We start from the raw sequence: 27,102 nt of genomic DNA, 5'->3' as shown, positions 1-27,102 counted from the left end.
GAGCTGGAAGGGATCTATGGCCAATTCTCTTGAGCTAAATAAAGGTAAGATTGCTGCCTAAAGAAAAGATAGGCTGAAGATTTTAGAATTTGATAGGGTAGCTTAAGTGGTAGTAGTTGAGATATAATATTACTTTGAGAGAAAGCAATAAGAGGAAGCATATTCCTTGCTCTTGATTAAAAGTGGCTGAAATCCATTAACTTTCAAAATGTACAATTAATTATTAAAAAGTATTTTTCATAGGATATCTGCGAGAATAAATAGTAAGCTATATAATATGATGTGAATTACCTTAGTTGCTGGATATTGAGCTATAAAGTACAAAAGCAGATTTTAATATAGAGAAAAATTTAGTGCATGAAATTGAGGTCATATGTGCTAGTGATGTATGACTTACAGGAAGTAATAAAAAGGGAGAAAAAAAGAGAAGTAAATGGTATACTTTTAAGCTGATGGGACCCATTTTAAGGGTGGAATTTAAATTGCTGTTCTTTAAAACTTGAGTTTTTACCCCCCTCACTACCTAAGGGGGGAAAAAAAACCTGATCAAAGTAGAACTTCCCCTCCCCCTTCAAGAGTGTACTTCTTAAAGTCGAAAAGCAAGCTGTCTTTGCTGTTCCTGAGCAGACAGAGGTGATTGATAACCATTTTTATATATTTAAACTCTTCCCCCCCACATTCATTTGAATGAGAGAAGCCCTTGTAAAAGAATAGTGTCATAGGTTAAATGCATCTGCCTGGGTGTCTCTCCTGCCTGAGGTCATAATCCTATGACAACATTTTATTTGCTCAACATCTTAAATACAGATGTTTAGATTTTTTTTTAAACTCAGGAATAGTGTGCTTTTATTAACAGTATTGATGATTGATTTTGAATGTTTTTACTTCAAAAAGCCAAGTCTCCTGGTGGGTGGAATTTCATGAAGCACCTGTTAAGCTTTAGGAAGGAGGACCTTTTTGGCAGCAACCCAAAATACATATTTAAACAATGAGCCTGCCAAAGTCAGGAAATTATAAAACAGTTTTGAAATGGCAGGATCTGCTTTTTTTTTTTTTTTTTTTTTTTTATTACCCCTCAGGTTTCTTTTGCAGCTTGGTTATAAGTTCTTTCACATGGGATTTACTAACGTTCTTACTGTTTTAAGACCAGATTTAGAAAAATAAAATCAAATTTGGAGATCTTAGGTTTATGTGATAAAAGACCATCAGATTTTAAACTGAACTGCCTTCCAAAGAGTCTAGGCTCACACTCCCCCAAAACCTTTTGGAGCAATCTATTATTCAGCGTAGCCTGGCCGGCTTCCTTGAATGGCGTTGCCCCTCGGGGTCTCCAGTTTTCCTCTGTGAGGTGAGAGGTGCTAGATGAAAAGTGTGTCCAAAACAGTGCAGAAAAGCTGAACACTCAGAAAAGTGGGGGAACGCTTGCTAAGGGTATGTTTCTTGGCATATTCCATTTAGCCTGGATCTTGCAACTTCCAAATTCACTGTTTCTATTCCTACTTACAGATTTTAAATTCAGCGTCCCAGGGGCAAGATGGCAATAGTTTCTTCTTTGTGTATCCCAGCAATGGGACATTCTTTGTATCCTATTGGATTTTTTTTTTTCTTTTTTCCATTTGTTTGTTGTATTATGTTAAGCAGCCACAGATTTTTAGTTAGTTAACTGTTGTTTTAAGATTTCATTATACGCAGAGAGCAGGAATTGTTTGAACTTCGGCACTCTTCTCACAGGCTGGCAAGCCAGGAAACTTCGGAGTAGATGGTGATCGATGAAGAGGGCGAGGTCAAGACATTTAACAGAAGGCACAGGCCTGAGAACATGATCTTGAGCATACGTTATCTTCAAGTTCTCCAAGACTTGTGATTAGAATTGGTGTAAATTTCCCAAATTTCTCTTAGGGAAAACATTTGTACAGTCACTCTCTCACATATGGGGGTGGGGCGGGGGAGACAGAAAGGAAAGTGTAATTTGGATTCTTTGATATATATATATTTTTTCTGATACGGTTTTTTGTTTGTTTTTTGACCTCACTATGCGGCTTGTGGGGGATCTTAGTTCCCCAACCAGGGATCGAACCCGTGCCCCCTGCAGTGGAAGCTCGGAGTTCTAACCATTAGACTGCCAGGGAATTCCCTCTTTGATCTTTTTGTACTTTCAAGTTCCTAAGGTTCTTTGGCTGGCATCATCACCATCTATTAAATATTAGGGAACGGGAGTTTAAAAAATTGAAGGCACCAGTCCCATAAAGCAATTTGCTTTTTATTCTTATAGGACACCCATCCTGTTTGAAATTTTGTCCTGAATTAACAACAAACGTAAAGGCCTTAAGGTGGCAGTGCATCGAATGCAAGACATGCAGTGCATGTAGAATCCAAGGCAAAAATGCAGTAAGTATGGCTCTCAGTAGTCTGTCTCCAGGTAAATTGTTAGTTTTCAGTGTTAAGGTTTTTCATTTTTGTAGATTGTTGCTATTTTTAAATGTTTAAATACATTTCAACAGGGATCGTGGTGCTCCTTCCTTATATTTTATTTTTGTTAATTGGACAGTATAAGAATTTGTGGCCTTTTACAGTTGACTTCAGTCTCAATTAGTCTCTAATATGTTATATTGCAGGATAATATGCTTTTCTGTGACTCCTGCGATAGAGGATTCCATATGGAGTGCTGTGATCCCCCACTTTCCAGAATGCCAAAAGGTGAACTTTTAAACCATATTTAAAAATGTGTTTTATTATGTCACATTAGCCTTGTCCTAATGTCTGACAGCTCAGAAGTATACAGGTTCCTTAAGCGTTTTTTTCATCCCTCCTACCTTCCCTATACTTGTGGGTTTGGCACAGGTTGTGAGCAGAGAAGTGTAAAAGCATTTAGTTTGGGGTTAATGTATATAATAAATACTCTAATTCAGACACAGGACTAAAAAGACCATTCCTCTCCTGAAACCACTCCCCTATTAGAATAAGTTTAGATTAGGTAGGTCAAAAGTTTAGAGTACTCTCCATGTTATTCAGTACAGTGTTCAGAGGTAAGAAATTACCTATTTTCGATGATGGTGATAATGATGACTCCAGAAAAGTCCTATGACAGGAGCCATCACCATTTTCTTGGCCGTTAGTTGATAATTTTGAACATGAGGATCTGAACTATCTTACATGGGTATATCCATATAGAATATGGATTTTCTTTTCTATTTATCGGGTAGTCAGCCAAGCTCAGCCTTCTTTTTCTCATATGATAATATATTAAACATTAAAAATAACTTTGCGTTCTTATTACAAAATTTATACATTTTCATTATGAAAGATTTAGAAAATATAGATTGACAAAAAGGGATAAAAAGAACAATCAGTTAGAAATTCCTTCCCTGCCCCCACCCACCCCTTTAAAAAGAAATGGAACATTCTGTACATGTTTATGGTTTTTCCCTCTTAACAGTAGCTTCTCACATTCCCACATCATTAAATGTTCTCCTAAACATACTTTTTAATAAGTGTGTAGAACTCCATAGTACATAGAGCAGGGGTTACAAACCTGGTGACTGTGGGCCACAGAAATGTTTTGTTGATTATCTATCTATCTATCTATCCATCTATCTATCTATCTATATCTCTCTATATATTTTTTAAAGACTTCTCTTAACTGCGTTACAGAAGAGCTGGTGCAATATTTTTTAAATTTTGAATTTGAATTGTCAGTGCCCCATTCTGCCTCAGTCTCACTGCTACCTGTTGCCTTACCTTCCAGCTTGCTTCAGTCACATATATTATACCTGCGTGGTTCCTGAACATAATTGATTTTGCAACCCCATGTAAAGAAAAGAATAATTTATTTAACCAGTCCTCTATTTTGGATATTACAAATGTTTCCAATTTTTTCCATCCACAATTATTGCCTTAAGATAAATTCCTCCGGGAGGAATTGCTGGATCAAAGACTGTGTACGTGAAAGGTTGTATCAGTTTTCAGACCAACCACCAGTGTATGAGAATACCTGTTTCCCTGTATAAATGACCAACACTCACTATTACTATATTTCATTGAATCTAAGACACACTTTTTTAAAAACCATTTTAACATCTTTGAAATCAGATGCATCTTATAGTCAGTGGTATCTTAGATTCAATGTAATACAGTGTTATTATTCAAAATTTTTACCAATTAGGTAACAGAAAAAAGATGTCTGATGATTTTTTTCTTTAAATAGTGAAATTGAACTTTTTTTGTGTTTGATTATTGGCTGTTTGTATATCATCTTGTAAAGCACCTGTTTTTATTCATTAATCATTTTTCCATTGGGGTTTTCACATTTTTCTTACTGATTTGCAGAAGCTCTTTATATTTTTATGTAGTCAAATCCATGAATCTTTTTCTTTATGGCTTCAGTCTTACATGTCAGTCATGCTTAGATTATATTAATATCCACATAGTTTTCCTGGAGCTTGTAACATTTAATTTTGCCATATAATATTCATCTGCCTAGAATTTGTGTTTATAAAAGATAGGAAATAATTATTTTCCTTCCAGATAGACAGCTATATGTTCTATCACCCCTTACTGAATCGTTTCATCCTTTCCCCACTGATTTGAAATACAAGCTTCATGATATGCTAAACTTTTCAGTTGTTCTGGCCTTTCAATTCTTATCTATTGACCTGCTTCCATATGCCAGGTACATAGTTTTAATTATTGTAGCTCCATAGTACTTAAACATTTTACGTTTTACTTTTAAAAACTATATCTTATAATTGATTTAGTTAGAAAATTTTCAAAAAGAGATGATAAAACAAATACTTTTTCCCCAGAAGTTTCAAAAAAACAATTGACTTGAAAATGTCTCCCTCAAATCAAAAGATATATAATATCTGACAAGATTGGGTTTTCGTGTGTGTTTACATGGTCGAGGGAAGCTTGGTGACATGTTGGGAAAAGCCTATTGGAAGAGTTCTGAGATGGGTCAGCCCTCTGCTCTCAGCACCTAGACCCTGGGGAAATTGACCTTTAATGACAGCTTCCTGAGGAGAATGACAGAAGGGAGTGATCCATCTTCTAGGGTCAAGTTCTGCATACAGGCATCCTTGGGCAGCTTATTACAGCTGCAGTTTATATTTAATCTCTCTCCTAAAATCAAACATTAAAATATTTTTCTCATATATATATTAATTCAGGGATGTGGATTTGCCAAGTCTGCAGACCAAAGAAAAAGGGAAGAAAACTACTTCATGAGAAAGCTGCACAAATAAAACGACGATATGCAAAACCCATTGGACGACCGAAAAATAAATTAAAGCAACGATTGTTGTAGGTTGAGACCTTATCAAAAGAAATCTTTTATGTTGTGCTTTAAGATATAGTTGATTGTAACCCCCTTAGATTCCATTATCTTTTTAGTATCATTTTTACAAACTCAAGGGATGAGGAATATTTCTCCTTTTGCATAAGCTGTGGAAATTTTTTTTGAAAATAACATTTTAAATTACAGTTGGCATTTCGGGGTCTTCTGTTGGCAGTATCTGTGATGCTAAGTGACATTTTTCAAGCAGCAGGATAGAAGCAGAATGTAAGAATTGGAAACAGTTATTCTGTCTACTTTATTATTGGCTGAACATTAGAAGAGGTTACTTATATGAATATTTTTTCCTGGGGGTTTTTAAAAGAAGAGAGGGATTTGTTCACATCTCTAGTGACTCTCTTTTGTTGCCCCAGATAACTTTTTAGAAAAATACTTCTCTTTTCTGGTGCTAATTTAGTATTACAACTTTTTAAGATCCCTTTTCTGAAATAGGAGCTTCTAAGAAACCTGCAAATGACTGTCCTAATTTGCCTCCAAAGAGTTAGACAAGACCATTTGGTATGTGCACATGTGTGCAAACATACAGACAGAATAATATATTTGCAGTAGCCTGCAGTTCTACTATGATAGCCCCATTTCCTCTAGCCTGTTGCCACATAGATGCCTTTAAAGCCAAGTAGAACATTTAGCAGGAGTTACTTGGAGAAGTAGAAAAAAGATAAGAGGAGAAATGGATGTATTTTTTTAAAACCTATATAGAGTATAGAACTGACTATCAGCATTAGGTAAGATGTTTAGAAATGAAATCAGTAGACTTGCATATCTGAAGCAGCTTTATCAATAAGACCGTTGCCCTTCTCTTTAGGCTTAGTGAAAGGGTCACTGTGATGTAGAAATGAGTAGAGCTCTGCACACACAGTGAAGAAACACCAGGTGTCTAATTCACTTGCTTACTCTTCCCCCCCTAATTTTATCTGAAGCAATTCACTTTATTACCTGCTCTCAGAAAAACAGTATCGTCCCGCACCTTTATCTCCCAAAGGAGAAATAGAAAAATGCATGCTCCTTTCTAGAGTGTTCTGTGAAACGTTATGAAAACCTTCTAACTGATGGACATCTTAATATGGAATTTGTGTTAATTTCTAGAGGCAAACATGAAACCTATTCATGAATAAAATCTTTCATATTAGCATCATTTGAAGTAGAAATTATATGTTTTTGCATTCGTCCAGTGTAAGCATTTTTCCCGAAATGGGACTGTATCCTCAGGGCCCAATTAAAAAAACCAAATTAGGATATAAACTTTCTAAACAAAGGACACAGCTGAAAATTGCATCTGGCACCAATCCTAACTTTTTGTTTGTCCAAAATTGTCCTTTGAGCTTAGGAATTTTTAAGACAGTCTAGGGAGTTTTCCTTTTTACATGCTTTATAAGCATATTATCCTTTCTGGGCAATCGATTCCAGATACAGTCCAAATGTAGCATTCTGATGTGAAACATTTTAGCCTGGATGAGTAGTTTATTGGTAACTCTCACTGTGACACTGGAGATCTCTAGCTCTAACCTGATTTGGCTGACTCGGTGGCATTGGGTGAAGCTCCTGGCGGTTGAGCTGCTTCGGATGAGCCTAGTAGCTCACTCTGTTGATCTGTGCCAGCCTCCCCTTTAGCTGACTGCCGAAATTGTTCATTAAATCTCTGTGTACAGGATGACCACTAAGCTATGCTCTTCTATTTGTAATTATTTAAGATATTTTTATAATTCAAGATCATATCATTTTCAGGCTTCCATTTCATCATTACTAGCCTTCAGCTCAGTTGATAATTTTTAAGCTCCATTCTTGGGCCCCAGCACTGCCATAATTCACATGCAAATGTTTCTGTTGAATAAAATTCTGCTGCAAAATGGGTAGCTTTCCGAGCCCTAGCCTGAGGTGAGGGCAGGCAGCTGCCGTTCCTGTAAGCAGCTGTGCTAGTGGAGTGACCTCCGGTCTCCATTGACCACACAGCTGTATGGGCAGAACCAGCATCAAATGAACTGAAATAGCAGTCAGAACCAGTGTATAAAGATTCTGATGCCAAGTGTCTGATAATGACCATGGTAAATGTGCTGCTTCTTCACCAGACTTTCCATGTCATGTCTGACCCGCTGTAGCTTTTCTTTAATCATTTCTTCAGTTTTTTGCTATTGTTGTCCTTTTTTCAGCAGTATTTTATGCTGTAACTAATTGTCTCCTCTACTTAGAGAGTATTATTGGTTATCTTATCATCCTAAGCATAAAGTGCTAAGTGGAAGAGGGTATCTTTTAATGTTTTCTTTAAAAAAAAAAAAAGTACTAATTTATAGATGTAACCAAATTCTATTTATATAAATTTTCCATTTGAGTAAAAATTACTTCTAACTAGAGATTAGATAAGCTTCTTCTTTTGCTTCTAGATAATACTTATGACTTATTTCCTTTCATACTTTAAAAAAGACATTTCAGGAAATCATAATTACTTGTGATGACACAAGGGGTCACGTTTTTATTTAATTATAATGAAAGCATTGGGTGATCTTTTAGTCTCTTCAAAAATTTTCTTATCCATATTGCCCTTGGTTCCACATGATTCTAACAGTACCTGTTGGATGGGCCCTGGGAGAATCATGACATGCCAATGTAGGGGCTGCAACCTGTTTCAACAGAGAAACACCTAGGTGGAGGCACACACACACAAGCAGCGCTTCGGGTTGCAATTCAGTTTCTTAAGTTTAAGCACATTGAATGCATCTAGTTGCTATAAACTTGTGTTAGATACCTTTATAATTCTATTATTAAATGCTGATACTATTCTCTAAATTTTTGCCTAGGTCTGTAACCAGTGATGAAGGATCCATGAATGCATTCACAGGAAGGGGGTCACCTGGTAGGGGTCAAAAGACTAAAGTCTGTACCACACCTTCATCTGGTCATGCTGCATCTGGGAAGGACTCAAGCAGCAGATTGGCTGTTACAGACCCCACTCGGCCTGGTGCCACCACCAAAATCACCACCACCTCCACCTACATTTCTGCCTCTACACTTAAAGTTAACAAGAAAACCAAAGGGCTCATTGATGGCCTTACTAAGTTTTTTACACCATCACCTGATGGTCGCAGATCACGAGGTGAAATAATAGACTTTTCAAAGCACTATCGTCCAAGGAAAAAGGTCTCTCAGAAACAGTCATGCACTTCTCATGTGTTGGCTCCAGGTACCACACAAAAGCTAAAACCTCCACCTTCTTCACTCCCACCCGCAACCCCCATCTCTGGTCAGAGCCCCAATTCACAAAAGTCCAGCACTTCTGTTTCTTCTACCTCTCCCCAGAGTTCTTCCAGCCAGTCCAGTGTGCCCTCCTTTAGCAGTCTCACTAATAACAGCCAGCTGAAGGCACTCTTTGATGGGCTCTCTCATATCTATACCACTCAGGGACAGTCTCGCCAAAAGGGACACCCAAGTTATGCACCACCTAAACGTATGCGTCGTAAAATCGAATTCCCTTCCACGGCAAAATCGAAAGCCCATTTCTTTGGAAAAAGAGATATTAGAAGTAGATTTATTTCTCACCCCTCCTCCTCTAGCTGGGGGATGGCTAGAGGACGTATTTTTAAAGCAATTGCTCACTTCAAGCGAACAACTTTCCTTAAAAAGCACAGGATGCTAGGCAGGTTAAAATATAAAGTGACCCCTCAGATGGGGACCCCCTCACCAGGGAAGGGGAGCTTGACAGACGGAAGGATTAAACCTGATCAGGATGATGGTAAGCAAAAGGTCAAAGCTCCAACCAAACCTGCGTCCCGTCCCTTTCTCCCCAACCCCCCCAAAAAAAGAATCAGTCAATTCCTATTTGTCACATAGGTCTTAGCTATTTCTCTTGTTCTCACTTCACTTTCATACAGAAGCAGTGAAACTTTGACCTTTTTCTAATGCTGACTAAACCTCCAAAATGTTGTTTTTCCAACTAATACTCTCCCACTTTTTATGACTTATTTCCATTTGTAGTGACACTAGGACCCCCCAGATGCGTCCGTAGCATTGCTTATGGCTTTGTAGTCCCGCATGAGTAGCCACTGTTAACGCCTCTGCCATGTTCCTCCCCGTGCTACCTCTTCAGCCACAGCGCTGCGTGGCCATGTGCTGTCCGTGCTTCCGGCAGCGGGGACATCAGCTCCTCGTCTCCCTCTGTCCATTGCTTTCTCATGACAAAATTCATCCTGCTTCCTTCTCAACAAAGCCTGATCTGTGACTCTGTGAAGTGTGCTTTTGGATGTGAGTGTGTCTGTGTGTGTATTCACCTCAGGGAGAAAACTGATTTCATGATTTCATTTAACAAATTGGCCCGTTACATTTGCTATCCTTTATAAAACAAAAGCCAAAAATGTGTCATTTGGACAAAGTGGTAGATTTTATTATCTCAAACGTGATCATGGGAATTCTATACCTAGACATTGATATGCCTTCTAATCTTGGTTGAAAACTATGATTTTGCTTTGTATTGCTCGCTCTTTCCGTCATTTATTTGTCGAAGCTATAAAAAGATGACAACAGCGATAATTGAAATAACAATTTGAGTACAGCAGGGAAAAGGTACTGCTGGATCTGTGAGCAGTGCTTAGATGTAAAAGCTAATAAAGCTTTAAAAAAATCCATATTTGCCCACTTTGCTAATTTGGTGCCATTTTGATAATTATATGGTGGTTATTCATGATGCAAGTCAGTGAATACACTTTCTGCTGGTTTTAAATGACAGATACAGAAATCAAAATAAGCATCAAACAAGAAAGTACAGATATAAATGTGATTGGAAACAAGGATACCGTTACTGAAGAGGATTTGGATGTTTTTAAGCAGGCCCAGGAACTGTCTTGGGAGGTAAGGCCAGGATACTGCATTCTAGTAATGAGGATAATACGTGACCTTTATATATGAGTACTATAAAATTAACTGCCTTGATTTTATAACGAATCCCCCTCAGAATCCTTTGTGGTTCTTTAACTGTTACCATCATTTTTGTTGACTCTACATTCGAAAGTAATGACTTTATATAGAGTTGTCTCCACTCTTAAAAGTTGGTAGTGGCTCAGCGGGTCTCACAGAATAGGCCAGAGTAGCAGTTATTGAGGCAGATTTTGAAAAACGCTTCTAGGGGTGAAGGAATAGATTTCTGATTATTTCTGCTCAAATTAAGAAAATAGCCCTTTTAAATCGTTCACAAAAAGAAGAACATCACTTTTAAATTGACCGATGTTTCTTCCAGCACAGGTGGCCAGCCATATGAAAAATGTCTCCTGATTTTAACTGTTGGGCATTGGCAAAGGCAATATCGTGTTGCATGATCAGTTGTAATCACTTTTATTTTCATTGTCCAGTAATTTCTTTAAATGATTCCCCTTAAAATATTAACTCTACATAGCTTATTGTCAGCAAAACATTGAAAGGAAAGGCTGTGGGACTTCTCAAAGACAAATTTATTATGGATTGTGAATTCTTCTGTCAGTAGACCACATTCTGTTACCAGGGCACCACATTCATGGATAGATTCCCACCCCCACCTCACTTCCTTTTATGGGGAGTAGGGGGCTATCTATAGGCTCTTAAGCTTTGCTTTTTGTAGCAACCACTTGGGCTAAATACTTGTGCTTATTTCTACTTGAGGGGCCATTGGATATTTCCATTCCTCATTCTGCATTCTTTGTAGTGTTTCCTTTGGCTAAGATAAAATGTTAAATCCCACCCCCCCCGCCCCTCCCCACCATCACTGAGATTTGAAGTCCTTAAATATTACCATTTTGGGGGACCGTATCTGGCATTCGTATATAGATGTGATGAACAGCAGGCAATTACCTGGAAGTTACTGCTAAATCTAAGGCCCTTTCTTTCCAACCTGGTAACACTGGCGTTTTCATTCAAGAACATTTCTTGTCCGTGTCAGGCACTGGGCTAGACCCAGGGAATGCCATGGTGAATCAGGCCGGCAGAGTTCTTAACCTCCTGCATGGGAGTAAAAGGAGATGGGAATCAAACTGCAAACTTCGCAATTGATTATTTATCTACAGTCGGGTTAAATATTGCTTGGTGGAGGAACAGGGGACTGTAACAGTGTGACAGTGTGTAACAGCCACATCTTCTTCTAATTTCCTCAGTTTTAATACATTGTAGCAGATTGTTAAATTTAGTTCAATAGACATTTGTATGTATTAACAGGTATTCATTTCCTATCTTGTAATACTGTTTCTTAGGGTATTTATATATGAATCTTATACAAAGTTGATTATTATTTCACAAGGGCCTATAATGTTTTTTTTCAACAACATGAAAATTCACGATTACGATCAGTATTCTGGTCTTGATAGATTTTCATATCCACTGGTGAAAGAACCAAAATGTAAGTGAAGAAATCCTCATATTTTGTTTTCTTTCTGTCTGACAGAAAATAGAGTGTGAAAGTGGAGTAGAAGACTGTGGCCGGTACCCTTCTGTAATAGAATTTGGGAAATATGAAATCCAAACCTGGTACTCCTCGCCTTACCCACAGGAATATGCAAGGTAATGGAATAAGCCTGGCAGGTATACAACCTTAATGTCTCATATGTGAGGAAGGAACATTCTAAAGCTGGAATTAGGTGATTTTTAGGACATAAATTTTAATAGTCAGTTCTTTTTTTTCTTTCGGCAGCAGTGGTTCTTCGTTTCTGCGTGTGGGCTTTCTGTAGTGGCGGCAAGCGGGGGGCTACTTTTCGTTGCGGTGCACGGGCGCCTCATTGCGGTGGTTTCTCTTGTTGCGGAGCACGGGCTCTAGGTGCGTGGGCTTCAGTAGTTGCAGCACGTAGGCTCAGTAGTTGTGGCTCTCGGGCTTAGTCACTCTGAGGCATGTGTGATCTTCCCGGACCAGGGATCGAACCCACGTCCCCTGCGTTGGCAGGCGGATTCTTAACCAATGTGCCACCAGGGACGTCCCGATAGTCAAGTCTAAGTGCTTCCAAAACTATTACTTTCGCCAGTACCTTCTTATAGTATTCACTGTTATATGTAAACACCTTATACTGCTTAGTTACACAGGTGTTGTAAATTTTGCCTTTTAACTTTTAGATCGTTTTTTTCTCTCTTTGGTTAATTGGGGAAGTATTGTTTGTGTAAGAAACCAAATCAAGAAAAAAAATTAGCCATTGTAAAATATTTGGTAGTTTCTTCTCAGTTGCCTTTTTCATTTTCCTAATTAGGCCTGTTAGTTTTATCTCTGATTTCTGGCATTTTATTGTCAAGTTTTTTTAGAGAAATTATAGCAAAAGAAGGAAAAATGGGAGAAAGTAGGTGGGCGTGGGTAGCCTTAAGAGACCCTTCCCCAAATCTTGACTTTTAGAGCCATTTGTGACTAACTTGTTAAAAATGAAGAGAAAATAATGGTACTAGAATTTTCTTTTGTCTTGAACTAAGATTAGCTGTGAAATTGTCTTGAACTAATGTATCTAAAAATGGGTATCCTGTGAACAGATTTCTTCCTTCAGGTATGTCAGGGCACAGTTTATTAGTATCTCCTCAAATGCTTTAGCCTGCAAAGTTTCTGGTAATCACAAATTTGCTTTTCTTCTAGAATAGATATCGTCCTTTTCTCTTTCTGGTGGGTGTCTGCCCAATCATCAGAGAAAACGGGCAGGGTGTTCTAGAAGTTAAGTGACAAACTAAGAGGAGTCTTGGTTTCTCTTCCCAGTTCATATCACGTAGCTGTATGTTCCTTAACAACTTTTGAAAAACACCTGTGAGCTTTTATTTGTATGGGTAATCATAAGTCATGTGTTCTAAGAGCTTTGAATAATTTTGCATATGAATCCAAGATTTGAGATTACTGTGCTGCATATGTATCTAATTCTTCCCAAAACACTGCTCCCCATTTTTATACCCCAAAGACGTTGAAAGTGCTTTTAAACATTCTCTTGTAAATATTAGCAATGTCCACTTAAGCATGATAGGGCACAAGTAAAAAATGGTATAATTTTTAAGGTGGAGAAAAAATCAGCAGAGGAAAGAAAGCTGTTTGTCTAATGTTATTCAAAGAGTCAGTGGAATTGGTAGGAACAAATAAGGTCTTTTGACTTGACTATATTTACTCCTTTAGACCATGTACAACTGATGATAACTTTAAAGTTACCTCATCCATAAGAAATGAAAACAACTAAATTCTGGGACTTCTCTGCCTTATAAGTACACAGATCATTTTAAAAATAATGAATTCACTTCTCTCTGAGTAAAAGATTGTTATAGTTACACCACTGATTACACGTACTGTTGAAATTATGACATTAAGTCTGAAATTTAAAAAATATGCATGGATGACAGGACGCCAATGTTTTTAGAGTCATAGTTCCAAGTCTGAAAACCTTTCTTTCTATAGGACATTTCTAAGGAAACAAATTATTTGTCCGCAAAGTAAAGGCAGCAAATATTATTAGATTGAAAAATAATATAAGGTTTGTACGCTGTCTTTACTACTGGCTTTCTTTTTTCTTTTTCTTTTGTTGAAACTACTTCTTTCAAATACTATTATACAGCCTTTTTATGGCTTAGAGAAAATAGAACAATATTTAATATTTTTCCCCAGGAGTATAATCAATCTGATTATATTCTTTGATTTTAAAATTTCAACAGATTACCAAAGCTTTACCTGTGTGAATTCTGTCTTAAATATATGAAAAGTAAAAATATTTTGTTAAGACACTCAAGGAAATGTGGATGGTTTCATCCTCCAGCAAATGAAATTTACCGAAGGAAAGACCTTTCAGTATTTGAGGTAAGCATGTGTAAATAAAAAACTCAGCATTTGAAACCTAGTGTTTCTAATTGTTGACTATGTACTGATTTGTTCGTAGAAGGTACAAAGTATATTCGGTTTTGGCACTGAAATTCAGACTGCTTTTTCAAACATCTCCATGTTTTGGAATGTTTTTCTAACCATATTAAGCAACCGTTGAGATTGATGATGAATTCCTACTCCATCACATTAACTTTTTTGTCTTCTCCCAAATCCCTGTCTGCACCAGATATGTTCGCCAGTGAATTTATGGTCTCCTCAGCTCTTTGTAAATTCTACTTTCTTTGGCAGGAGAAATTAGCTTTGTTCAGCAGCTCCAGCCAATGTCTGGCAGGTGCTCACTCTTCCAGGGAATTGAGCAGCTGTACATAGCTCCTCAATACACAACCACCTGTGTTTCCATCCATTTCTTGGCAGGGTAGATAATCCTTTTGGTGAGACCCCAGCAGATGTTGGGACTCCCCCGACCCCCATCTGGGTAGATGGCCACCCCTGGAGAACTCTGCTGTTCACAGGAACCCCTTGTGGCCATGTGTCTGTCATTGTGTGTTCTTGAAGACATTTTGTGTTTTCAGAATTGATTTAGTAGCAGAAGGTCTTTGCCGCTATATCATTTCATTGTTTCATCATGTTCTATTGTCAGTTTCAGGGATCGAGCTTAGCTGAGTCAGTTGTACCTTGAGGAGGCCATGCCTTTTTTTCCTGTTATTGCCTAGTCACAGGCCTTCTTAATTCTCTCCCTCTGGTTGAGCACTTCCATTGCCCTGCCTTATTTTCTTCTCTGTTACCCATCTTGGTACATTGCTTTCATTCCTGGATGCTCAGAACAAGCCTTCCTTGCACAGCAGATATGATATCTTCTTTCTCTGAAATACAATTTTACTTTAGGATTCTCTTTTTCTGAGTTGTTCAGATTGGAAATTTATTATTCTGCCCTACATTTCTCTTTAATTCTTGTCTGTAATGTCTTGCATTAAATTTAACGTAGGGGAGGGCCATACATAGGTTTCTCTCATGGACCAGGCTTCCTCTCTCAGACAGTCTTGGGCCCATTACTTTTTTCCCAAGACTCATCAGAGAACGCATGTAACTCCAACTGTATCTTATGATTTTTTAAAGCTCCTCTTCCTGGTTATATCAGGCTCTTTTGGCAAGCTTGAAGGAAGAAGGGTATTGTTGCTAGGAAGATTTGATAATATGTTAGTTCTTACTAAACGGGAGGCACAGGGTTTCTCAACCAGGGGACTGTTCACATTTCAGGCTGGATGATTCTTTGGTGTAGGGGGCATCCCGTGCATTGTAGGACGTTTAGCAGAATCCCTGGCCTCTGCCCACTAGATGCCAGTAGCAGTACACCTCCTCCAGTCAGAACAACGAAAAACATCTCCAGACATAGCCAATGTCCCTTGGGGGACAAAAGTCACCCCCAGTGAGGACCACTGGGCTAACGAGAAAGCCAAATGCAAGTCGCTGTCCTCCTGTTGTTAGTATTGGGAGGCTACCTGGCCAGCCCCAACAGGTTGAGACAACAGAGCTGCTCTCAGTTGAACCTTAATTAATGAATGTCACAAGTTCCACTTAACTTTCGGCGCCTTCCTTGATGCCTTGGAAGCTTTCTTCTAACCAAAAGAAAATGAAAATCATTGTCTCATTGTTTCTCAAAGGACGAAACACATTTTTGGCTTTAAGTAATTGTTAAATAAATGAGCATAACTCTTGCCTGAGGGGGTGAAACTCTCATAAATCCAGAGAGAGTCTTCTCAGGGGTAAGAGAGACTCAGTCTTGTTAGCCTGATAAGAATGGTCTATTTCAGGGTAGGTGCTTTGGGACCATACAGAGATGAAAGGGGAAAAATCAGAAGCAGATCTGTAAAATTTATGCATAAAAATTATTGAAGGAATTGGATTGGATAAGTGCCAAGGTCCCTATTCTAGAATCTGAGTTAATACTAAGAGTACAGCATGTAGGAAGTTTTCTCTTAGCAGTGTCCTAAGTAACTTATAAAATAAATGAATAATAATCACAGATTGCTACTTTCCTATCTTTTCTTTATCCCTCTTGAAAGCATGCCATTTTAGACCTTTCACAACCGATAAGAATTTTGCTTCAGCATTGTCATCTCTCTATTTTTCTGGTTCAGGGATACATACATCTCCGTCTTTTTGTAATACGCTACCATTTCCAAAAGGACCATCCTCCCAAATACATAAAAACTTCCTTTAATTAAAGAGAGAATTGTATCCTCTGTGCCCCTTGCCCATATTTGATTATGTTGCCATGTGTGGGACCTAGGTCTCATCCAAGGGAAATAGTTATATGAAGTCTAAAAATAATTTGCAATATGAGAACCTGTATGGTCCACAGGAGACTTGAGAACGGTCAAGTTCATTGTTAAAGAGCTCTGGTTAGCAAACATCCATTTCCCGTAAGAAAAGTGCTCGGGAAATTCTTCTTGAATCTGCTGTGCTTTCTGTTTTCAACAAGTAACTACATTTGATCAAAGAAATTGACATTTGTGCCTAGCCTCCTGTCTGTAACCGTCAGTCTCACAGCTTGATTCTTTTATTTTGAAGAGAAGTAGACTGTAATCATGGTACTTATTGTAGGTTGAAATTCATCTCACTTTCTCTGTAAGTATTCCCAACACAGAAATTTTATCTTTTCCAATTATATTTAAAATGATGCTTGGAATAAAACCAAAATGGAAGCCTCTTTTGTTAATCCACACTTCTAAGGAATCAGGATAATACAGTTTATATTTATTTTATTTTTATGTGAAGCCCTTTTGAAAACAACATAAAGTTTAACTTCCTCGAGCAGTATTTTGATCGTTTTACATTTCTTTAATTCCAGTTTACCTGGTTCAAGCAGAGAGGACCTGCCTAATCATTTTTTACTCGTAATAAATTGCAAATAAAAATTACTTCTTTGTTAGCAGTGTGGCCTTTCTTCAGGTAGTGTAAAGAGAAATTTAAGCTACCTAAAATTTACCCCAATATAAGAGAAAAGGAGGAATTCTGATTTGCCAAATGACAGCTATTTTCTGGTAAACTTTATACTTGGTTAATGGAGTGTTTTAATCGCTCAGTTTGGGATTTGGAAATAAAATTATATACTTTCCAAAATACCGTATAAAAGAAACAATTTTATATTGAGTGGTATTTTTATGTTAAATAATGTTGTCTGTTTCTCTTTGCTAGGTTGATGGGAATATGAGCAAAATTTATTGCCAAAACCTTTGCTTGTTAGCCAAGCTCTTCCTGGACCACAAAACGTTGTATTATGATGTCGAGCCATTCCTTTTTTATGTCCTTACAAAAAATGATGAAAAGGGCTGTCATCTGGTTGGATACTTCTCTAAGGTAAAACAAGAGCCAGTATGACCTTCATTTTCTTTTTCAAAATGTTTTTGGTAGAGCCCAATTCTTCAAACAGGGCTTTTTTATGACTCTAATTTGAATAAGTGACACATGTTTCTGAAAAGCTCAGATTCTTGTTCAGAGCTCATTAAAACCAACAACAACAAAAAAAAAACAATAAGCATCGTGCCTAGGAAGTGTGTAAAGGGCCTCAGCACTGTTTGCTGTCTCGACTGTCAGCATTCACGTAACGTTATAATTGCTGCCTTGCAGACCACCTAGCATCTTTCATTTTCTAAATGTTAAGCTTATTTCCCTTTTCCCCCTAAGTGGTGTCAACATGAAGGTTTCAATGTAACGTAGCATTTAAAAGATAATTCTCATTTCTCCTTGTTGCATTCCCTCTGTGGTCATCAGTATCTCAGTGAGTTAGAACGTTGGCATTTGGACGGTTAAGCTAATATAATGGCTGGTTTTACTCTTTTGTCTCTTATTCTCTGTGCTATTGTTTTAAGATCTAAAGCAGCCTCACCTTTAGAAAGCCTAAGTTATCTGCAGCTGTTAACATAGGGGAGCCCTTGACATAGTGAGTGGATGTAGTTTGTCTTTTTCACTGGTTCAGAGCAATTCTCTCACATTCTTCTGTTCAAAGGCTTCTGAGAAACAATAACTTATATGCAATAAAGGAAATCTGAGTTTGGAGATATTTACCAGGTAATGAGCTTAACTTTTCTTAGGTACTTAGGAAATAGTTTAATATACCAGGATGGTAATTATAAGACTTCCAGGCAGAAGGTAAATGATCCAAACCCTGTATCTTATTTTTTTTATGATGCATGTGTGCATATTAGGTGATAAGTGAATTTCACTGACTCTACTGTTGCATAATGTAAATGGAATGCCTAATGGAAGTGTCATTTTCATGGAAGATCAAAAGATAGAATATATATGAAGGTCCTTTGCATACGGAAGTTTTTCTAAATTTAAGAATCAATCCAGAGACCATAAACAAAAATAGGAGTAAGTGACAGCACTCGTGGGAAACAGCCTCAACGCCTTAATCCACATATTTGGTAAAGCTCTAAAGCGAAAAAGAAGAAAGTCAACTTTATAGGTTATGGATTCAAAAGATGATAGAGAATTAACACAAGGTGAAACAATAACTAGGAAGTCTATTTATATAACTTATAAAACATTTTACGTTCTGTATACATGTGTAAACATCTTTTTCTCCAAAGAGTTGAAAAGAATAGTGGTCATAACTGTCCTTCCTGTGCGAAAATGGTGTTTCTTTAAATGTATCTGAGTTTAAAAACAGATGCTCAGTGGTGCCTGCTGCCCTTGTCCTGCCTTGTTTCAAGCTGGCCTCTGGGTCTCAGTTCATGGTAACTCTTGGGGTTCGAATCTCTGCCTCTCTTCCTCCCAGGGAGCCCAACATTTTACTTAGAACAAGCTAAAGTTTTTACATTTTGTCACAGTTTCTTTTATAGTATGGCAGCAACTACTATCATTTCTTACTATACCTGGAATACTATTATATTCTTTGGCAGTGCAGTAAAACAAAAATTAATCTAAAAAAACAGCCATGTTAAAAGACTAGACGCAAATTAAACCATATTCTAACATGTCAATTGGAGTGTGAAGGACTATGGCCCTTTGGGGTTATACTTAAACCAAATTCTAGATGTTATAGCCAGAGAATGGCCAAGATGACCTAGAAAAGTTCAGTGTAAACCATTACATGCATGTGACTTTCCAAGCACATAATAGATGACACAAAACAGGAAGGAAAGAAGGAGGAGTTATTTTATCCATAGATTAGAGTTTAGCTGTAGTAATGTGTTAAAGGGCAGGGGGCAGGGGCTGGGGGGGGGAAGGACAACTCTTGGGTGGGATTTCCAAAAATCTTATACAGGTAAGAATAGTTTGGGACAAAGAAAAGACTGGCATCAAGGATGAATCCTTAAACCCAGAGTACATCTCTTTTTAGATTTGTGACCCATTTGTCTGACTTTGCAAAGTAGACTAATTATTTGAATCTTTGCCACAGATGTACACAGCCAGTGATGGACAATCCAGTTTCTTAGGAAAATTGACACACATCATTTCTTCCTCCTCATTTCTTGGAGACTCCACAGACAGCTACAAATGTGCAAAAGTCGGGAGCACATCTTTTTCACAAAGGAATCTTTAATTCTTCCCTGTAGGGTTTTTTCTACAACCATTTCCTGTGATCTTTCAAATAGGTTCATTAAAGATCTGGGTGTTCCTAAGTAATTCTTCGGTGTGGTTAGTACCATTTGTGGTCAGTCTAATTTGTGGTTTATATTTGGCCAGAGCATTCACAACCTCAAAAGCCTTTTCCAGATCTCCTCTGTGTAGGTTTTGGCAGCTTCTGTGTACCCTGAAGAAAATATTGCTGCTCTGATGCCATATCCCATGAAAATTGCAAATTTTTCCTGAACTATAAGAGCCATTTCCCACCATATTCTTTCCAGTCTTCCTCCTGGTTTCAGACTGTTGGTAATATTTTGGCCTCCACTTTGGTTTGGAGGCTTGGGGATTTCTTGTTGCTGTTGTCTTTTTTGTTTTGTTGTCCTACTTTGAAATGCAGATTAATTATTTCTCCAGCTTTTTACTTTGACTGTTTACTCATAGGAGAAATGTATTTATGCAAGTCTACCCACACATACAGTATTTTAGTTTCACTGGGGCCTTTCACAAAGTATTCCTAACTGACCCCGCTGGGTGACTCTCTGGATGGTTTTTTTTTTTTTTTTTTTTTTCCTCCCCATCTCCCAGGTTGTTTGAACACGGAAAACATTTCTTCCATACTGTCTGTGTCCTGTTTCATTTGACTCACATTTCCTTGGATTCTTTATTCGTATTTCATGGTACTGACATTCAAGAATAAAGATGTAATTGAGAGGCATGCCTGGAGTGGGTAGTTTGTTGTTAGCTGATAGTTTGATTAAGACGGTAGGATTATTCTGCTTGATCCTGACCTAACACATTGGCCCACCTTAGTGGACCGTGGTACAAGGACGATGGCAGGTGCAGGGAATTGCCCACTTCAGCAGCGCTCTCACATACTTGTTCTGTCTCTCTTTGCCTCAGGAAAAGCTTTGCCAGCAGAAGTATAACGTCTCCTGCATAATGATCATGCCCCAGCACCAAAGGCAAGGATTTGGACGGTTTCTCATTGATTTCAGTAAGTGAAGCACTTTATTTACTTTCATGATCCAGGGAGCTGATGGCTGTTAAAGGAGAGTAGCACATAAAACTTTATTTAACCTACTTTGTTGTTTTTATCAATAGATAACGGGTTTTCTACTTATATTTACATAGGTTAGAAAATCTTCCTCAAGTGAAAAATGTACTGCTGCTCAGTATTATACTCTAGGAAATTGAGACTCGATCTCTCGGCAGTGTCACCAGCTCGCAAAGCCATTACCCTGAATGAACCGGCAGAATTACATTCCATCCTGTGGGGCTCATGCTCATTAGCACCAAAAGCGGCAATTATTTGTGATTAAAGCCAAAGGAATTGTTATTTAAAAGGATTTTCAGCTTTCTAAAATTTTGCCTATAATCTTGTGCAGTACAGAGCAGGAAAGGGATCTTTATCTTCAGAAAAACAATTCTTTAGGTAGCCTATCCTTCTAGGCTGTCTGGTAAAAATAAATATCTTGTTTTGTTAATTTCCCTTTTCTGTTACAGAAATTATTACAATGTTCGTATCTAGAGGTTGCCCAAGAAATATTTTTTATACACATTTGTATCTTCTGAGTCTCCTCAGTGAAAATCAGAATACTATTTTAACGTACGCATAGGATAATGTTTTTAAAAAATTGGTAGTTTTTTTCTCCTTGTTTATATTATACTGGATGTGTTAATGTAGTATTAAGGCTGCATTTGGAGAATGGATTCAAAGTATCCAGATAACACGAAGGCGGGGTATCCTGTGATAATAATCACTTGTAAAAATCTGTCGCTAGGAACTGTGTGCTTCTTCATTACCAGATTTTAAACTGAAAGAAGGAAAATATAGCAGATCATGTAATCTTCATAAGGTACCTCAGATGCAAAAGCAAAATGTAAACGTCCTCAAGGAAAACCATGAAGCAACATGTTGAGTCTAAATCTATATTATTAGATGTTGAAATGTTAAAGTTTGGGTGTAAGATATAACCGTATAGCAGCTTTGGACGGATTTGTATAATTTATTGACATTGAAGGATATTCTTTTTTGAAGTATCTTTATTGATTATTTTTACATTTTCAGATGACATTTCTAGTTATTTAATTTGTTACCCTAGTCTTACTCTTCTTTTTTTTTTTTTTTTTTTAAATTTTTATTTATTTATATTTATTTTTGGCTGTGTTGGGTCTTCGTTTCTGTGCGAGGGCTTTCTCTAGTTGCGGCGAGCGGGGGGCCACTCTTCATCGCGGTGCGCGGGCCTCTCACTGTCGCGGCCTATCTTGTTGCGGAGCACAGGCTCCAGACGCGCAGGCTCAGTAGTTGTGGCTCACGGGCCTAGTTGCTCCGCGGCATGTGGGATCTTCCCAGACCAGGGCTCGAACCCGTGTCCCCTGCATTGGCAGGCAGATTATCAACCGCTGCGCCACCAGGGAAGCCCCACTCTTCTTTCTTGATCTAGTTATCCCATGGAGGGCCATCTTACCAGAAGTTTACCATTTTTATTTTACAGTCCTAGTTGTAATGAGTTCTAAGGGCAAATCCAATTGTGTTGTTTTGGAGTTTTTTGGGGCCACTGTTCACAAGTTGTTCCTAAATACTATAATTTCTGGTATGCATAGCAGCCATTCGAGCCTTGAACTTTGGATAGTATCTGCATGCTTACAGAGTAAGGCAGACTTCTTAGCTCAATATTCAAGATCTTCCAACAGCTAGTTCCAGCCTATGTTTTAGGCTTTTTCATGTATTATTTCATATATTAATCTCCATTTGCTCAAATATTCTGAGCAGGTTCCCATACTTCCATTCTTTGTGCAGTCCCTTCCTGAAATGACCACTTCTTCCTTCTCCAGCCTCTGTTCAAAATCCTACCCATTGTTAAGCTAGCTCAGGAGCCTCTTCTTTTTGATCCCACCTCCTGGAGTTTCATCCCGTTCTCTTCTTTGCTCCATATCTCTGCAATATAGCACTTAGACTCAATTCATTCTTTTGTGGTAATTATTTGATCTAAGTGTCATACTTCCAACTTACTGTAAACTCCTTGGATACCTTTTTTGTATTCAGGTGGACAGTGCACTCAATAATCTGCATTAGATGTATTTTTGTTAAGTTGTATTGAATCTCGCAAGTGATATGGTCACTGCCCACGATAACTTTCCACCTAAAATTTAAAAGGGACTGGTACTTACCGGGTAAAAATGCAAGTCTCTAAATACAGTAGCCTCTTACTTGTACAGTGTGATCTGGTACTGAGGCCTTATGCATAAAATAACAACCCAGGAACAAAGACGTTCCCTTCAAATGCTAAATCTTTATGTTAGCCATTTTAGTGAAAACTGTATTAGAGTCTACTCTGTTTTTTTAAAACATGAACTAGGAAACACAGTGGAACCTATCTGGATGGCTCAGGGCCATCATGATAAATGCCATCCATTAGGGTGCATCCAGGCAATGCAGTGCTGCAGGTGTCATTTTAGATTTTCTCTTTCATATACCCTTGGTATCACCCTGCACTGGAGTGGGTTAAGGAGTATGATGAATGATTTGAATAAAGTTGAAAGGGAATTGGTGCTATTTCTTCAGAGAAGAGAAGACCAGGGGAAGAATTTTATAGCACTCAAAGAAAATGGGGACTGGTGTAAACCCAACAGAAATTCAATTTAAAGTGAAAAAATAATTCCTTGGCTACACAGGTTTTAAAGAAGATAGAGTAGGCTGCTGAAAAAATTGATAGCATCTCCTTCTTTGGAGTTACTTAAAATAATAGTAGATAAATATCTTTCTATGATGATTAGATCCAGTCTTTTGCAGAAGTAGGAGATAAACCCCATGACCTCGGATAATCCTTGTCAACCTTACATTTCAGAACTCAGGGAAAAACAGATAACTGGGGTTACAGGTTTTCTAAAATCTGCTCTGTTTTTTAAAGGAAACTTTTAACAGTTAGATTTATTTTATTTCTGTTTGTACGTGAGCCTGAGGGTCTTTTGGTCGGGGAGGTATTTTCAGTAATTCAAAGAAAGTTGTAAGGCAGGAAATCTTTATTTTGTCTATAATCACTGCTGGTTCAGGAAGCCAAAACAAGATAACAACAGAAGGAAAGCTGTTCTCTGCCCAGCTGCCCATTGGCACACTGGATCATAGACATGAGCGAAAAATGATGTGTTGTGTGTATATAAAGAACTGTGACTCCAAAGCTTTGAACACTGTTCTCCAGGACAGTCAAGAGGTGGAATGGTCATCCCAGGACCAAATGCTGTCCTTGGAATAATGTTGTTGTCTGTCTCCTCCTAGGACAGCTTGTCTGGGATGTGTCTGAGCAGGGCTTCCCAGGAGGTCATCTGCAGAGCTTTGCCGGAGTGACTAAAGGGCACCAACTCCCAATCTGCTCATAAACCAACTCATGGGTTTTGTAACTCTGCCCAAAACTTAAGTGGCTAGAGGAAGGAGTGACTTGTCATGGGTTGAAGCTGATACTACATCTCTTTTTCTCTCCTGGTTTCTGAGATTCCCTCTCTCCCTCAGTCAGAAAATTTTAAAGTCCTCCCCATCTCTGTCTACACACAAACACACACACACACACCATTCTCCACACACACACACACACACACACACACCCACACCATTCTCCATCCCCACCAGGCATCTCAAAACTTCAGAGAAGCCCCGGCCCCACGAAACTTTTGTGATTCCTGCTTCTGAGCCTCCCAGGACAAGGCAAGTAGCTGCTTTTCCTCCCAGGGTGTTGCTGGATCCTGGGGCAGCCGCGTGTTCCCTGCCAGGCCATGCCCTGCCCCTGCTGCCAGAGCTGCCCAACAATGCCTTATCCAGCTTACTATTTTTCCTTTAATTTTGAAATAATTTCAGACTTAGAGAAAAGTTATAAAAATGGCACCAAGAATTCCCATATACTCTCTACCCCAGTTCCCCAGATATTGACATTTAATCACATCTGCTTTTTGCTTTTATTTCCCTCCCACTCCCTCCCCATCCCCCTCTATCATATTGAGATGTATTTCTTTTTCGGAATCATTTGAGAGTAAATTGCAGACCTGTAGCACCTTTACCCTTACTATTTCAGAGTGTTTTTCTAAAAACAAAGGTGCTCTCACATGTAAACACAAATTATCAAAACCAAGAAGTTAATGTTGATTCAGCACTATTATCTAATCTCTCTACCTTGTTCAAATTTCAAATTTTGCCAGTTTTCAACTAATGCCCTTTTCCAGGGGGAAAAAAAATGTTTTTTCCCCTGTCCAAGATCTCATGTTGAGTTATGTCTCTTGAGTAATCTGGAATAATACCTTAGTCATTTTTTTGTTTGTTTTGTTGTTACCTTGACATTTTTGAAGTGTACAGGCCATTTATTTTGTACAATGTCCTTCAATTTGGGCTTGTCTGATGTTTTCTCATGGTCATATTCAAGTTCTCAATTTTTTGGCAGGAATACCACAGAAGTGCTGTTGGGTCCTCCTCAGTGTCTCTTACCAGGATTACATGGTCATTTATTTGTCCCATCACTGGCTTAAGGTGGTGCCTTTCCGGTTTCTTCATTGTAAAATAACATCTTTCCCTTTGTAATCAGTAAATATCTGGTAAGAAGATACTTTGGGATTGTGTAAATATCCTGTTTCTCATCCAATTTTCACCTACTACTTTTAGCATTTATTTATGATTCTTAGCTAAAATAGTTACTACTTTGGTAACTACCAAATGGTGATTTTAAAAATCCCATTGTATATTCTACTTATTTGTTGACATTCGCTGTAGGGAAGAGCTTCCTTTATTAATTTTTTAGTCAAATAATTACTTCATTTATTTCATTAGTCTTTAATTTATATAATTATGGACTACTCATGGATTTTTATTTTATTCTTTGGATTATAACCTGTTGCTGCCATTATGTATTTTGATGTTCAAATTGCCCCAGATTTATTCAGTGGGAACTGCTTCAAGCTGGCTCCTGTGTCCTTCTGACATGTCTGATCCTTCAGCCACTTCCTTTGCATTCCAGATCAACACCACTGCAAGGTTGTAGTCTATCCTTCCACGTTTCTGCGTTTGTAACTCTCTTCTCCGATAGTGAGAAACCTGACTTCCATTACCCACAGTATATTTATTTATGTGCTCAGTCCTGGAATACACATTAAGTAGTTTTAGAATTGCGAGCTCATACCACTGTGTAAAACAAACCTCCTAACCAGAGGTCAGTTTTTGTATGTAGCTCTTTTTGACTTTACCCTGAGTGTATTTTTAGTTAAAGTACTGTTTCCAAATGTTAGTTAGGTTAGTTCTTTTTAATTTTTCCCCCTTCAAGGAGGTTATATTATTCATTTGAAATACAGTTAGGCTTATTTGTTTCTGTTTGTTATCCACTTTAGTCTTTCTCTATCCTTGTGTTGTTTTTTTTTTTAAGACTGTAAAACATTAACATGATTTTCAAAGTTGAAACTATATTAAAAGGTGTACTCAGACAAGTGTCACTCCCCTCCTCCACTCCCTCCCCCAGTCCCATTCCTGACCCTTTCCTGCAGGTCGCCAATCTTATTAGTATCTAGTTTATCCTTCCTGTGTTTCTTTTGGTACAAATGAGAAAATAGATGTGTGTCTTCTAATTTATCCTCCTTTCTTACACAAAAGGTAGCATACTATAGATAGTCTTTTATGTTTTGCTTTTTTCCGCTTAAGAATATATCCTGGAAGTCACTCCATACTACTGCATAGAGGTCTTCTTATTTTCTTCTACAGCTGCATAGTTCTCCAATGTGTGGATGTATGTACTTTATTCACTTAGTCTCCTAGGTATAGACATATAGGTTGCTTCCAATATGTCACAATTTTAAAAGTGCTATAGTAAGTAGCTTGGGCAGATTTTGACTGATACATTCTTACAGAGCGGTGAGAGTCTGTTATATATACTTTCAGTTTTTTAGGACTCTGCTTGGCTGGGCCATTGCCCAGCAGATAACGAGCTTTTACTCAAGTCTGCAGAGCCAAAACCCTGCCCAGGGAGCAGGATATAAAACCCATGCTCCTTGACTGACCTGGGAGAGACCCAGGGAAAGCAGCTGATTCAGCAGTAGGTTGCAGGACATTGTGCCAGGTCATGGTGAAAGAGGCTGGCATCAGCACTTACTTGTGTGTTTGTGTAAATGCATTTATCAGATTCTAAACTGGATAATGGAGGATGAGAAGATTCATTTCTTACCTCTTCATTTAACATTTGTCGATTGGGGCACCTTTGTCTACACTCTGCTATATACCAGCAACAAAAATGAAGAAGACATAGCTCTTGCCTGGTGGTCAAGTTCAATGACAAGCCATCAATTGCTGGGCAGTACCTTTCTACAGTAGATATTGAGAGCTTGTGGCATGAGAAGTTAAAGTGAAAACATTCCAGGCTGAGGGAAACAGCATATTCAA

The 27,102-nt window shown here is 38.1% G+C and overlaps 1 protein-coding gene across 1 annotated transcript in view; it reads left to right on the top strand.

The window, feature by feature from the left end:
- Nucleotides 1–27,102, top strand: part of KAT6B (lysine acetyltransferase 6B) — a 169,966-nt gene that overhangs the window by 112,218 nt on the left and 30,646 nt on the right. The window contains 11 exon segments of the mRNA XM_061180240.1: nt 2,273–2,388; nt 2,616–2,697; nt 5,166–5,298; nt 8,143–8,728; nt 8,730–8,763; nt 8,766–9,074; nt 10,065–10,186; nt 11,745–11,860; nt 13,958–14,099; nt 17,322–17,483; nt 20,598–20,691. Coding sequence (XP_061036223.1) covers nt 2,273–2,388; nt 2,616–2,697; nt 5,166–5,298; nt 8,143–8,728; nt 8,730–8,763; nt 8,766–9,074; nt 10,065–10,186; nt 11,745–11,860; nt 13,958–14,099; nt 17,322–17,483; nt 20,598–20,691 — 1,896 coding nt within the window.

This window comes from Eubalaena glacialis, chromosome 1, assembly GCF_028564815.1.
Source record: "Eubalaena glacialis isolate mEubGla1 chromosome 1, mEubGla1.1.hap2.+ XY, whole genome shotgun sequence".
Lineage (NCBI taxonomy): Eukaryota > Metazoa > Chordata > Mammalia > Artiodactyla > Balaenidae > Eubalaena > Eubalaena glacialis.
This window is presented reverse-complemented; position numbering and strand designations above follow the sequence as displayed.